The sequence below is a fragment of the Psammomys obesus genome, unplaced genomic scaffold, assembly GCF_907164565.1.
Source record: "Psammomys obesus unplaced genomic scaffold, mPsaObe1.curated_primary_1811, whole genome shotgun sequence".
NCBI lineage: Eukaryota > Metazoa > Chordata > Mammalia > Rodentia > Muridae > Psammomys > Psammomys obesus.
Window position 1 is genome coordinate 2,057,421 of NW_026590677.1, and position 12,020 is coordinate 2,069,440.

Here is a 12,020-nt window from a genome sequence, read left to right on the forward strand (position 1 = left end):
TGACAAAAACGATCCTGTACAACAACAGATCATCTGGAGAAATCTCCGTCTCTTATCTCAAGCTGTACTACAGAGCAATAGCAATAAAAACAGCATGGTATTGGCATAGAAACAGAATGGTGGATCAGTGGAACCAGACAGAAGAACCAGAAATAAATCCACACACCAGTGGATGCTTGATTTTTGACAAAGAAGACAAAACCATACAATGGAAAAAAAGACAGCATCCTTAACAAATGGTGCTGGTCCAACTGGATGGTCTACATGCAGAGAAATGGAAATAGATTCATGTTTATCATCCTGCATGATACTAAACTCCAAGCGTATTAAAGACTTCAACATAGAACCAGACGCACTAAATCTGTTAGAAGAAAAAGTGGGGAACAGCCTAGAACTCATTGGCACAGGAGACAACTTCCTGAACAGAACACCAACAGCACAGGCTCTGAGATCAAAAACCAATAAATGGGACCTCATGAAACTGAATAGCTTCTGTAAAGCAAAGGACACTGTCGTCAGAAGAAAATAGCAGCCTATAGACTGGGAAAGGTCTTCACCAACCCTATATCTGACAGAGGGCTAATATCCAGAATATATAAAAAATTATAGAAGTTAAAAAGCAACAAATCAAGTAATCCAATTAAAAAATGGCGTACAGAGCTAAACAGAATTCTCTGTAGAGGAATATCGAATGGCAGAGAAACTCTTAAGGAAATGCTCAGTGTCTTAGTCATCAGGGAGATTCAAATCAAAATGACACTGAGATTTCACCTTACACCCCTCATAATGGCTAAGATCAAAAACTCAAGTGACAACACATGTTGGAGAGGATGTGGTGATAGGGAAACCCTCCTCAATTGCTGGTGAGAATGTAAACTTGCACAACCACTTTGGAAATCATTCGGCGCTTTCTCAGGCAATTAGGAGTAGAGCTTCCTCAAGATCCATTTATACCACTCTTAGGCTTATATCCAAAAGATGCTCAAGTACACAACAAGGACATTTTGTCTACCGTGTTTGTAGCAGCTTTATTCGTAATAGCCAGAACCTGGAATCAACCATGAATTTTCTTTAATTGAAACATAAAATAACACTTCAGTCTCATCCAAATAATTTCATGTGGATAAGCATGATATAATGTATTTTTAAGTTTTTATGCAATAAAAATATTTGGACTTGGATTAGTTAATACAAGTGGCATTCCAAGATCACTGTGGAAGGTAGTTTTTAACATATGAATGCTTTAGTACTTTCTTAATATTTGTCGTCTCATCATTATTTTTTCCTTTGAAAAGCAAAGAGCTCTGACTAGAGTTTAATAAAAATTAATAGCCAATGTGTAAAATTACTAATGATCATTATGCATACCTGCAATAGCCAGGAACCTATTAGTTTAAAATAAGACAATATTCATATAATCTTCATCTGACAACATTTCATCCTGTATGTTCCTGTTTAATTATTTTTCTGTAGCAGAGTTTACATCTTTTGAAGTTAGGAACATTTTCTTGACTACTTCTTGGATTGTATTAAATTTTCTCAATGTTCTTCCCTAGGCAATTTTGATATAATTCAAATTTTTATTGACATCAGAAATAGCTATTGAGCTGTCATTTCTTTCTTTTTACAGTTGTCTTAAACTGAGAACATCTTAAAATTAGAATAAATTGAACTGTTGACTATTGCACTGAAAGACACTGTACTCTCAGAAACTTTGAGGAATACTTATATTGGCTTTTAAAGAAATATACTTTTTCTTTCACCAATTCCAATGGTTATGTTTTGGCAGCATTGCAAAGAACTTGACACCTGTCACAAAGTCATAATTTTCAAAGGAATTATTATCTTGTATCATTAGACTGTGTCTATTCTTTCATTGATTATTCTACCAAACCTTATACATTTAAAATTTATTCTGTAGTTAGTTAATTTCATGTGTTACTTGTCTGCTAATATAAGAGAATTTGTATGTCTTACACCATTAATGCATAGAATCTAAGGATTCGCAACATTTTTATGCACCCTTTGAAATATTGCAAAGTTTCAAAGAACCTGATACCTTTCCTTGGCAAAAATATGTTGTTATTGAGTGTTCCTTTTTCACAAGTAAAGGAAACAACTCAGATGTTAGGTCTTTAACAAGAATAAATCATTTGAAATAATAAAAATTATTATCATCTCAGAATAAAGGCGGGTTTTTTTTGTTTTTGTTTTGTGTTTTTTGCGGTTTTTTTTTGTTGTTGTTGTTTTGTTTTTTTGCCAGTGATAAGAAAAAAAAAAAAACAGCATGATGATCACAGTTGTGTAAGTCAGTGATGGAATTTAATAGCCTCAGTGTGATCACAGGAATGCCACTTGATTGAAAAAGAAAGTCAACTTTGCCTGTCTTGCATGTTTTAGTGGTCCCATTGCCTACAACCTTGCATTTATCCTGGAAGATGTAAACCAACAGTACTTTGTGTGTGTGTATGCAGACAGCCACAGGTTTGATCCTGCACTTGTTTCTATCCATTCAACCAGTTGAACAAATAGTAAACATTGTTCCGAGAAAACTTTTTTAAAATGGTAACTAAGACAAAAATCACATATTCAAAATACCGCTTTCTTTGAGGATATGTAATTAAGTGTATGCAAATAGGTGGTACTCTAGGATAACTTACAAATGCTTCAAAGTTATTCTTCAAAAAAGTCTCAGTGGGGAGTTTTTCTGTTACACCCTGTTCAGCAGCTAAAGTTACTTTAAGTGCTTTAAAACAGTTTCACTGAATTAAATGTCTAAACATTACCATGTTTTCTGTTTTTCTCAATTAGTCCCGATTACTGTGATTTTACTATATATTTAATTTCAATGCCGCTGTAGTTACCTGTAAAGGAGTAATTTATGTGACACATTAGGGAAGAAGCAGCAATTGATTTTTATTTCTATTTGGCTTATCTTTAAGTGCAGATATTTAATTTGTGGGGAATCCTCTAAACAGTTCTGTACTTTTGCGTTTGTCCTCTACTCTGAGCTAATGAAATAAATACATTTATTGATTTCAGAATCACCTTTATTTATGTAGTTAACATGCCTTACTAATGTTATTTCATGTACTTGGAGTAGAACCATTATTGTTTATGAATAAACATTTTTTTTTCAGGTCAAAGGAATGTAGATGCTGTCGAAGAAAATAAGGGTGGTCCTCCAAAGAAGAAAGTGAAAGAATTGAGAATTTTGGATCCAAAAACAGCCCAGAATCTGTGTATGTAATATGTTCTGCATATGTGTGGCAGTGATAGCTTATTCAATGTAAACAACCTTACAACTTTGACCATATTTACTGCTAGAAACAACAGCATGTAAAATATAATACAGGTTGTCTTTACCACTTAATCAAAATGAAGAAAATAATAATTGAACATTGTTTTACCTGCTGAAACTTATGATTTGTAGAGCTTTCGAATGTATTGTTAATAAAACTATCATGGTGGACATAATGAAACATAAGCTAGTATTGAAAAATATTTTTAGGTTTTTACATTATTGTTTTTCTAGGTCTTGGATTCATATTTTTTAGAAGTATTTCTTAGTCAGTTTGGGCAATTCCTTTCATTGTTATTCTTGTGATCTGGTTAAATTGTTAGCCATTGCACTTTAAAACTGGTTGCTGATCCTTGATGCCTTTAACTAAGCACTGAGACATTAAATGTGTGTTAATAATATAACTGCATAGTTAAAATCACATCCATTTAAACAAGCTTCTACATTTTATTTTGATATACTCTCTTCTGCATTGGATTTTAAATAATTTTATCACTACAGAAGGGTGCTTAGGTACTGATGATACTAAGATACCCTGAGTGAGAAATTTCAACATATCCTTCATTTCTAATTGCAGAATAAGTATATGAGGGGAGTTATTTGAGAATGAGATTAAAGTAAACAAATTATTCTGGTATCAGGCAAAGTGTAACTCAAAAAAACTCTTCTACTAATAGCTATCAAGAATATGTACACTATTGTAATGATATTTTTCTTCACAAAGTTGATATTCAATATTTTTTTATTATACAGTGTGATCTTCACGAATTTGCGTGTCATCCTTGCGCAGGGGCCATGCTAATCTTCTCTGTATCGTTCCAATTTTAGTATATGTGCTTCCGAAGAGAGCACATACAGTGTGATCTTATTATCTGGTTAACATATGTCCATGAGATTTATTTCAGTTTTAAAATTCAGTCCACATGCCTTGTTTATCATTTGCCTAGATAGTTTTGCTACCAGTGTAGTCATGTAGAGCATTTCATAAAATTTACTATGTGTGTTCAAGTTCTACCTTTTAAAGCATATCTACATTCTTTTAAAAACTGGATTTAATGGAGAATGGAATGTGTTGTTTAAAAATGCTCTTTGTGTAATTGTAAGCTATTCTAAGTAAAGTGAGTTGAATTCTTCCGACAGGACATAAAAGATACATAATGACATAAAGGCTGACAGGAAAATGATTCAGTTTATGAAGAAACTAGTAGTTTACCACCTGAGTTATCAGCAGGAAAGCATAGTCTGTTGAGGAGTTAATCACATCAGCTCTTTTCTTGCAAAGTTCAATGGCTTCCTGCCATATTCGTGGGGGATCCATTCCAAAACATCCAGTGGATGATTGAAACTACAGGTAGTACTTAACCCTGTCTACATATCCTGTTTTTCTCTTTTTTGTTGGCCTACTCTAGTATTTTATAAATTAGTCAGAACAAGACATTAACAGTAATAATAAAGTAAATGTGATTATAACAATATTCCTTGAAAGAAAGATTGCATGAATTGCTCTATTTTTCTCTCCGAATATATCATTCTACCTGTGTCAATATTTCTGTGATGATATGAAATTATTTTAAATAATTTTAATTTTAAATTATTTAATTGCTAATAAATATTTATTTCTAAATTATAATTTTTAAAAGCAACTGACAGCTTCTCTATAGTATATTAAAGTACAGTACATAAGTACAAATATTCATTTGGATAACTGATGAAAATTGTGTAGGCTGCTTTAAAGTAAATAATGATAAACTCTTACAGCCAGTCTGATAACTCCAAAAGCTAGTGTGTTAGTAAACGTTTTTTCATTGTGAAAGAATGCTAGAGTAGATCAACACAAAAGAGAAAAGACTTATTTTATCTCATTGTTTTACAGGGTAGTCCATGGTTGGTCACCTTTGCCTATGAATAGAAGACTTCATCGAATAGAAACAACTTATAGTTCTGTAAATTAGTGTATTAATAACAAACATGTCATATTTGAGTCTATAAAATGCTAATTATATATATATATTAGGTTTCTTAAAATTTGATTTTAATTTTTCTTTAATAAAATCCATTTTTATTTTAGCTATCTTCCTGGGATCTTACCGCATGCCATATGAGGAAATAAGGAACATTATTTTGGAGGTTAATGAAGAGTTACTCAGTGAGTCCCTAATTCAGGTATATTGGATATCTTTAGTTTTAAAATCATTTTCATAGAAATTTTATGTGTGTTTCTTTTCAACAGTGTTACAGAAAAAAAAATAGTTACTTACTTTGAATAATGGAATCTCTAGTTTTTATCTCTGTTTAATACTGGATGACTCAGCCTTTAAAATTCAGGTTCCAGTTCTTTTTCTGGCATGCCTGAGCTACTGTGTTTTTAAATATAAACATATATATTTATAGATATGTCAGTCACTCTAAGTCTTAAAATTTCATGTATTTTATCATCATAATGGCCCCATTAAATAGCTCTTATATTATCATATTATACATGATAAATCTGAGTGATCTAAAGGGTAAATCTTTCTCAGGATCCGTAGGTAAATATACTGGACTAATCTTTTCATTGGTACTTAACCTGTGCTGAATATTATGTCAAGTACTGTGTATTTACTATCTCATTGAATCTTACACATCTCATAAGTGTTAGTGATAGTGTATTCCTTTACAAAACACAAGCTGAATTTTAAGTTATTTAATATTAAATATCTTGAAGTAGCAATTCTAAGGCACAAAATGGCTCAAGACGCTGCAAAAGTAGCTCAGTTGACAAGGTACTTGCCTACCCTGCATACTGTTCTGAGCTCCATTCCCAGCAGTGTGTGAACCAAGCGTGATTCTTCATTCCTGTAATCTTATTTTAGGGGTAGGCAGGAGCAGCAGAAGTTCAAGGCTGTAGTTGACTACATAGCCATTAAAGGCCAGCATAGGAAACATATGTGAGGTACTGTCTTAAAATGGAAGCAGATAGCAAGGAAATTACTTTACATAACTTTAACAATTTATTTTCCCATATTCCGTGTAAATATAAGAATCTGTGTTGGTGATGTCAACAAATCCTATTTCTTTGGATGCTTTATGTCTACTCCAGTTTGCCTCATGTATAGTTTTGATCTGGACATGTTTTTTACAATAGGATTAAAGCTTGATGTGTCTAGGCTGACTTTTTGCTATCATGGCACTTCTTTATATATCATTGCAACACATTCACAAAAATCCTCTTGTGGGAAAAACAAACATATAAGCATATAAGCAATAAGCATATCCGCAGTTCCTTCACTTGAAATGAGGAGTTGATCACATACATACACAAATAATGACAATAATTTAACAAATATATTTTAAAAATTGGAAGGTCCGAATAGGTAAGACAGAGAGGGGAAGTTTTAGCTGACATGCAGATGTTTAAAAAAGAAGAACCAAAAGACATAGGAGCATATATAGAAGTCTAAAGCATAGGAAAAAAAATGAGGCAAGTGAAAGTCACCCTCGCCCTGCAGATAAGAAACTTATGGAAGCACCAATTTGCCAAACAGGGTTTAAATTTGGTTTTCTGTCCCCCACTTTCCCAAAATGTAAAGCAAGAAGTAATGTTAACAATTTTAAATACAGCCATTTTGACTGTGGTTGACACCAGATCAAAGTAGGAAATTTAATGAACTACAACATAAGTTGCAGCTCTATCAAAATTTTAATCGTTCATTGTTTAATCGTTTAATTGTTCATTTCTCCAACTTGACCAGACTTACCTAATTTTTTAAAAGGCAAAGATACATTATACATACTATAAAATAACAGGAAGCAAAGACATTCCATATGTTTATAGCAATAATTTGAAACCTAGCTGCATAAAGGTAATATGCATAAATGAGAAATTTCTTGTATTCTCAAAAGTACTTAAAACATGATCCTATTGTACTACAATTTCATTTCATAGAAAAGATTCAAAAAAATTCATTAGAGCCAGTCTTGGTGGTGTATACCTTTAATCCTAGTACTCTGGGAACCAGAGGCAGGCAGATCACTGTGAGTTTGAGGCCAGCCTTGTGTATAAAACAAGTGCAGGACAGCCAATGCTACACAAAGAAACCTTGTCTTGAAAAAAACAACAATAACAAACAAAAAAATTAGAACAAAACAAAAAGAATTTTTCATTACTGAAGTGTCAAAAGTTTACCTGAGTTGCTTTGCCACATTATCAAAGAAAGTGACACAATCAAATAAAGGAAGGGTAACTAAATCAAAGTTATTTTTGTGTCTTGTTCATTTCAGTTATTGTGCAAATAATGCTAGGACAATTCAGATCCAATCAGGTCTCTCTGGAGGCCAGAGGCATCAGATTCCTTCAGGAGTTAGGGTTACAAAAAATTATAAACTACTCTAAGTATGTACTGGGAGCTGAACTCAGATCCTATCAGAGTGTACTCTCTTAGCCTCTGACCCACCTCTCCAGACTTAGTCTTCTATGTTTTTTCTTTTTAATTAAATTTTTATTTTTTATGTTAATTACAGTTTATTCACCTTACATTCCCAGCGACAGCCCCACTCTCATTCCCTCCCAAGCCTACCCTCCCTCCCTCATCCCCCAAAGCCTCCAAGTAGAGGAGGTCCTCCTCCCCCTCCATCTGACCCTAGCCTATCAGGTCTCATCAGGATTGGCTGCAATGTTATTGCCCCAAACCCCACCCCCAACCCACAGCAAAGCAAGGCTGCTCCTCCCAGTGGGAAAGGAGAGGAAGTCAATGAGCCAAGTACTGAGTCCATGTCAGAGACAGTCCCCATTTCCTTCACCAGGGAACCCACCCAGATACTGAGCTGCCATGGGCTGCATCTGAGCAGGGGTTCTAAGTTATTATCCCTGCATGGTCCTTTGTTGGAGATTCAGTCTCAGAAAAGATCCCTGTACCCAGACATATTTGGTCCCCATGAAACATCTGTTCTCCCTAGGTCCCAACAACTCCCTTTTCCTTCATATATTTCCCTGCACTCTGCCCAAGGCCTGGTTAAGAGTCTCAGCATCTGCTTTGATACACTGCTAGGTAGAATCTTTCAGAAGCCCTCTACAGTAAGCTCCTGTCCTGTTTCTTGTTTTCTCCTACTTCCAATGTCTATCTCATTTGTCTCTCTAAGTTAGGATTGATCAACTTACTCTGGGTCCTCCTTCTTGTTTAGCTTCTTTAGGTCTACAGATTTCAGTATGTTTATCCTATACTATAGATCTAGTATCCACTTCTAAATGAGTGTAAACCATGTGTGTCTTTCTGCTTCTGGGATGCCTCACTCAGGATGATCTTTTCTAGATCCCACCAATTGCCTGCAAATTTCATGATTTCCTTGTTCTTAATTGCTGAGTACTATTCCACTGTGTAATTGTACCACAATTCCTGTATCCTTTCTTCCATTTATGGATATCCGGGTTGTTTCCAGGTTCTGGCTATTATGAATAAAGCTGCTATGAACATGATTGAACAAATGTACATGTTGTGTACTTGAGCATCTTTTAGACATATGCCTAGAAGTGGTATAGCTGGGTCTTGAGGAAGCAGTTTTCTTAATTGTATCAGAAAGTGCCAGATTGATTTCCAAAGTGGTTATATAAGTTTACATTCCCACCAACAATGGAGGAGGGTTCTGCTTTCTCTACAACCGCTCCAGCAAGTAGTGTTACTTGAGTTTTTGATCTTAGCCATTCTGATGGGTGTAAGGTGAAATCTCAGGATCGTTTTGATTTGCATCTCTCTAATGGTTAAGGACATTGAACATTTCTTTAGGTGTTTCTCTGCCATTCAATATTCCTCTACAGAGAATTCTCTGCTTACTTCCCTACCCAATTTTTTAATTAGATTCCTTGATTTATTGCTGTTTAAGTTCTTTAGTTCCTTATGTATTCTGGATGTCAACCCTCTGTTAGATATAGGGTTGGTGAGCTGATAAACACCTTCAGCAAAGTGGCTGGATACAAAATCAACTAAAAAAAAAAAAAAAAGAAAGAAAATCAGAAGCCATTATTTTATTGAGTATTTTTGCTTCAATGTTCATCAGAGAGATAGGTCTGAAGTTCTCTTTTTATATTGGACTTTGTTTGGTTTAGGTATCAAGGTGACTGTGGCTTCATAGAAAAAGTTTGGTAATGTTCCTTCTGTTTCTATTTTGTGGAACAGTTTGTAGATCATTGGAGTTAGCACTTCTTTGAAGGTCTGGTAGAATTCTGCACTGAAACCATCTGGCCCTGGGCTTTTATTGGAAGGGGGACCTTTGATGACTGCTTCTATTTCCTTGGGAGATATAGGGCTATTCAATCTTTCTACCTGATCTTGATTTAATTTGGGGAAGTAGATTCAATAAAGAAAATTGTCCATTTCATTTAGATTTTCAAATTTTGTAGTCTATAGGCTTTTGTAGGAAGAACTAATGACTGTTTGAATTTCCTTGGTGTCTCTTGTTATGTCCCTCGTTGCGTTTCTGATTTTGCTGATTTGGATAGTTTGTTTAGCTAAGGGTTTGTATATCTTGTTGATTTTCTCAAAGAGCCAGATCTTGGTTTCATTTATTCTTTGAATTGTTTTATTTGTATCTAATTTAATGATTTCTGCCACGAGCTTGAGTATTTCCAGCCGTCTACTCCTCTTGGGTATGTCTGCTTCTTTTTTCTCTGGCACTTTCAGGTGTGCTATCAAGTTGCTTGTATGAGAAGTTTCAAATTTCTTCTTGAAGGCATTGTGTCCCATAAGTTTGGGTATGTTGTGCCTTCATTTTCATTAAATTCTAGAAAGTCTTTACTTTCTTTCTTTATTTCTTCTCTAACCCAGCTGTCATTAGGTAGTGAGGTGTTCGGTTTCTATGTATGTGAAGGTTTTTTGTTGTTTTTGTTGTTGTTGAGGTCCAGCTTTAGACTATGATAGTTAGGATACAAGGGATCATTTAAATCTTCTTGTATCTGTTAAGGCTTGCTTTGTGACCAACTATATGTTCTATTTTGGAAAAGTTTCCATGAGTTGCTGAAAAGAAGGTATAGTCTTTTTCAATCTGGTGAAAAGTTTTGAAGACATCTATTAGGTCCATTTGATTTAAGGCCTCTGTTAATACCCTACTTTCTTTGTTTAGGTTCTGTCTAGATGATCTGTCCCTTGGTGATTTTCTTTTCTGGTCTAGTCTGTTTGGTGTTCTGTAGGCCTCTTGTATGTTTATAGAAATCTCTTTAAGTTGGGAAATTTTTCTTCTTTGATATTCTTGAACATATTTTCTGGACCTTTGAGCCTAGAACCTTTTTCATCAATTCCTATTATTCTTAGATTTTGACTTTTCATGGCGTCCTCAGTTTCTTGGATGTTTTGTGTTTGAGATTTTTCCAATTTTTACTTTTTCTTTGAGAGAAGTATCAATTTCTGCGAGTGTATCTTCAGCTCTGGAGATTCTCTCTTCCATCTCTTGTATTATATTGGTGATGCTTCCCTTTGTGGTTCTTGATCTTTTCTCTAAGTTCTCCAGCTCCAGGGTTTTCCCTGTTTATGTTTTCTTTATTGATTCCAATTCTGCTTTCATGCTTTGCACCATTTCCTTCATCTGTTTGAATGTGGCCTCTACTTGTGTGGCTAATTCATTGAGAGATTTGTTTGTTTATTCTTTAACTACCTCTATTTATGTGTCTATTTCTGTTAGAGATTTATTTGTTTCCTCTTTATGTGCCTCTAATAACTGGATATGCATAGCTTTAAATTCATTTTCCTGTGTTTCTGATAGAATGGAATATCCATTGATTTTGGGTGTTGCTGATGAAGCCATGATGTTCTGATTTTTATTGGATATGTTCTTTCGCTGACCTCTGGCCATTTGTTTATCTGTAACCTTCACTGTTTGTTCCTGTATTCTGCAGTTCAACCTGGAACCATTTTTCCCTGGTATCTGGAGTATTTTTCAGGAACATGAGAGAGGTCCAGTGGTTTCAGCATGTGCGTTGGTATTTTAGCTGTACCTGTGGGAGAAAAGTCTGTGGGTGCAGAAGGACAAATGTGGGCAAGCTTGTGTGTCTCAGTGGAAGTGTGCCTTGAGGGACAGAGTGATAAAGGATATAGAAGCCTTGAGTGTGAGGGCATTGAAGGGGATGCAGGCATGGAAATTGTTAGCAGGCCCTGGTGATGATCAAGGGTGCAATTTGCTTGGTGCAAATTCCCTGAATACCTCAGTGGCCTACAGGCTACTGATATTTGGCTCTGACTAAGCTCCAGGAGTTATTTGCCTCAACTCCACTTGTAGAGCTACAGAGCAGGGGCTTCAATGTCCCAACAATCCCTCTGTTTCCCACTGTGGGTGTGTGGTTGGGAGGGATCTTATATCTGACTGCTAGCTCAGAAGGACCCTGAATCTGTGGCTTTGCAGGCACTTGAGGGTGCACTCACTCTTTAGCAGGTCAAATCTGAAAGCATAAGGGTTACCCCTGTTCTCTGCTCTCAGGTTTGTTCCTGCTGAGTCAAATGCAGAGGGAAGAACTCCTTCAACTCAGTGTTGCTGCAGTTGCCAAACTAGGGAGTCCAGCTGCAGCTGTGGAATTGGGAGGCCATTCCAGGTGCCTGCTGGGAAGTACTGTGAGGCCACAACAGAGGTCCATGGACCTAGGTGTCCTGGCCTCTCGTGTACCTGTGTGGTTTGGTGGGTCTGGCAGCTTTTGTGGCTATACAGATGGCTGTTTGCCACTGAGGGATTGGGCAGCCCATACAGCCACTGGCTTTGAGGT

At 35.5% G+C, this 12,020-nt stretch overlaps 1 protein-coding gene and 1 non-coding gene across 6 annotated transcripts in view; one reads left to right on the top strand and one right to left on the bottom strand.

Moving 5' to 3' along the window:
• Diaph2 (diaphanous related formin 2) overlaps positions 1-12,020 on the top strand; it is a 970,999-nt gene that overhangs the window by 369,659 nt on the left and 589,320 nt on the right. For all 5 annotated transcript variants that reach the window (XM_055608281.1, XM_055608283.1, XM_055608282.1 and 2 more), the window contains 2 exons: positions 3,141-3,242; positions 5,370-5,464. In XM_055608281.1, coding sequence (XP_055464256.1) covers positions 3,141-3,242; positions 5,370-5,464 — 197 coding nt within the window. The remainder of the gene's footprint in view (positions 1-3,140; positions 3,243-5,369; positions 5,465-12,020) is intronic.
• Positions 4,047-4,153, bottom strand: LOC129677697 (U6 spliceosomal RNA). Its single transcript, XR_008720242.1, has one exon. It is a non-coding gene; the product is annotated as a U6 spliceosomal RNA (small nuclear RNA).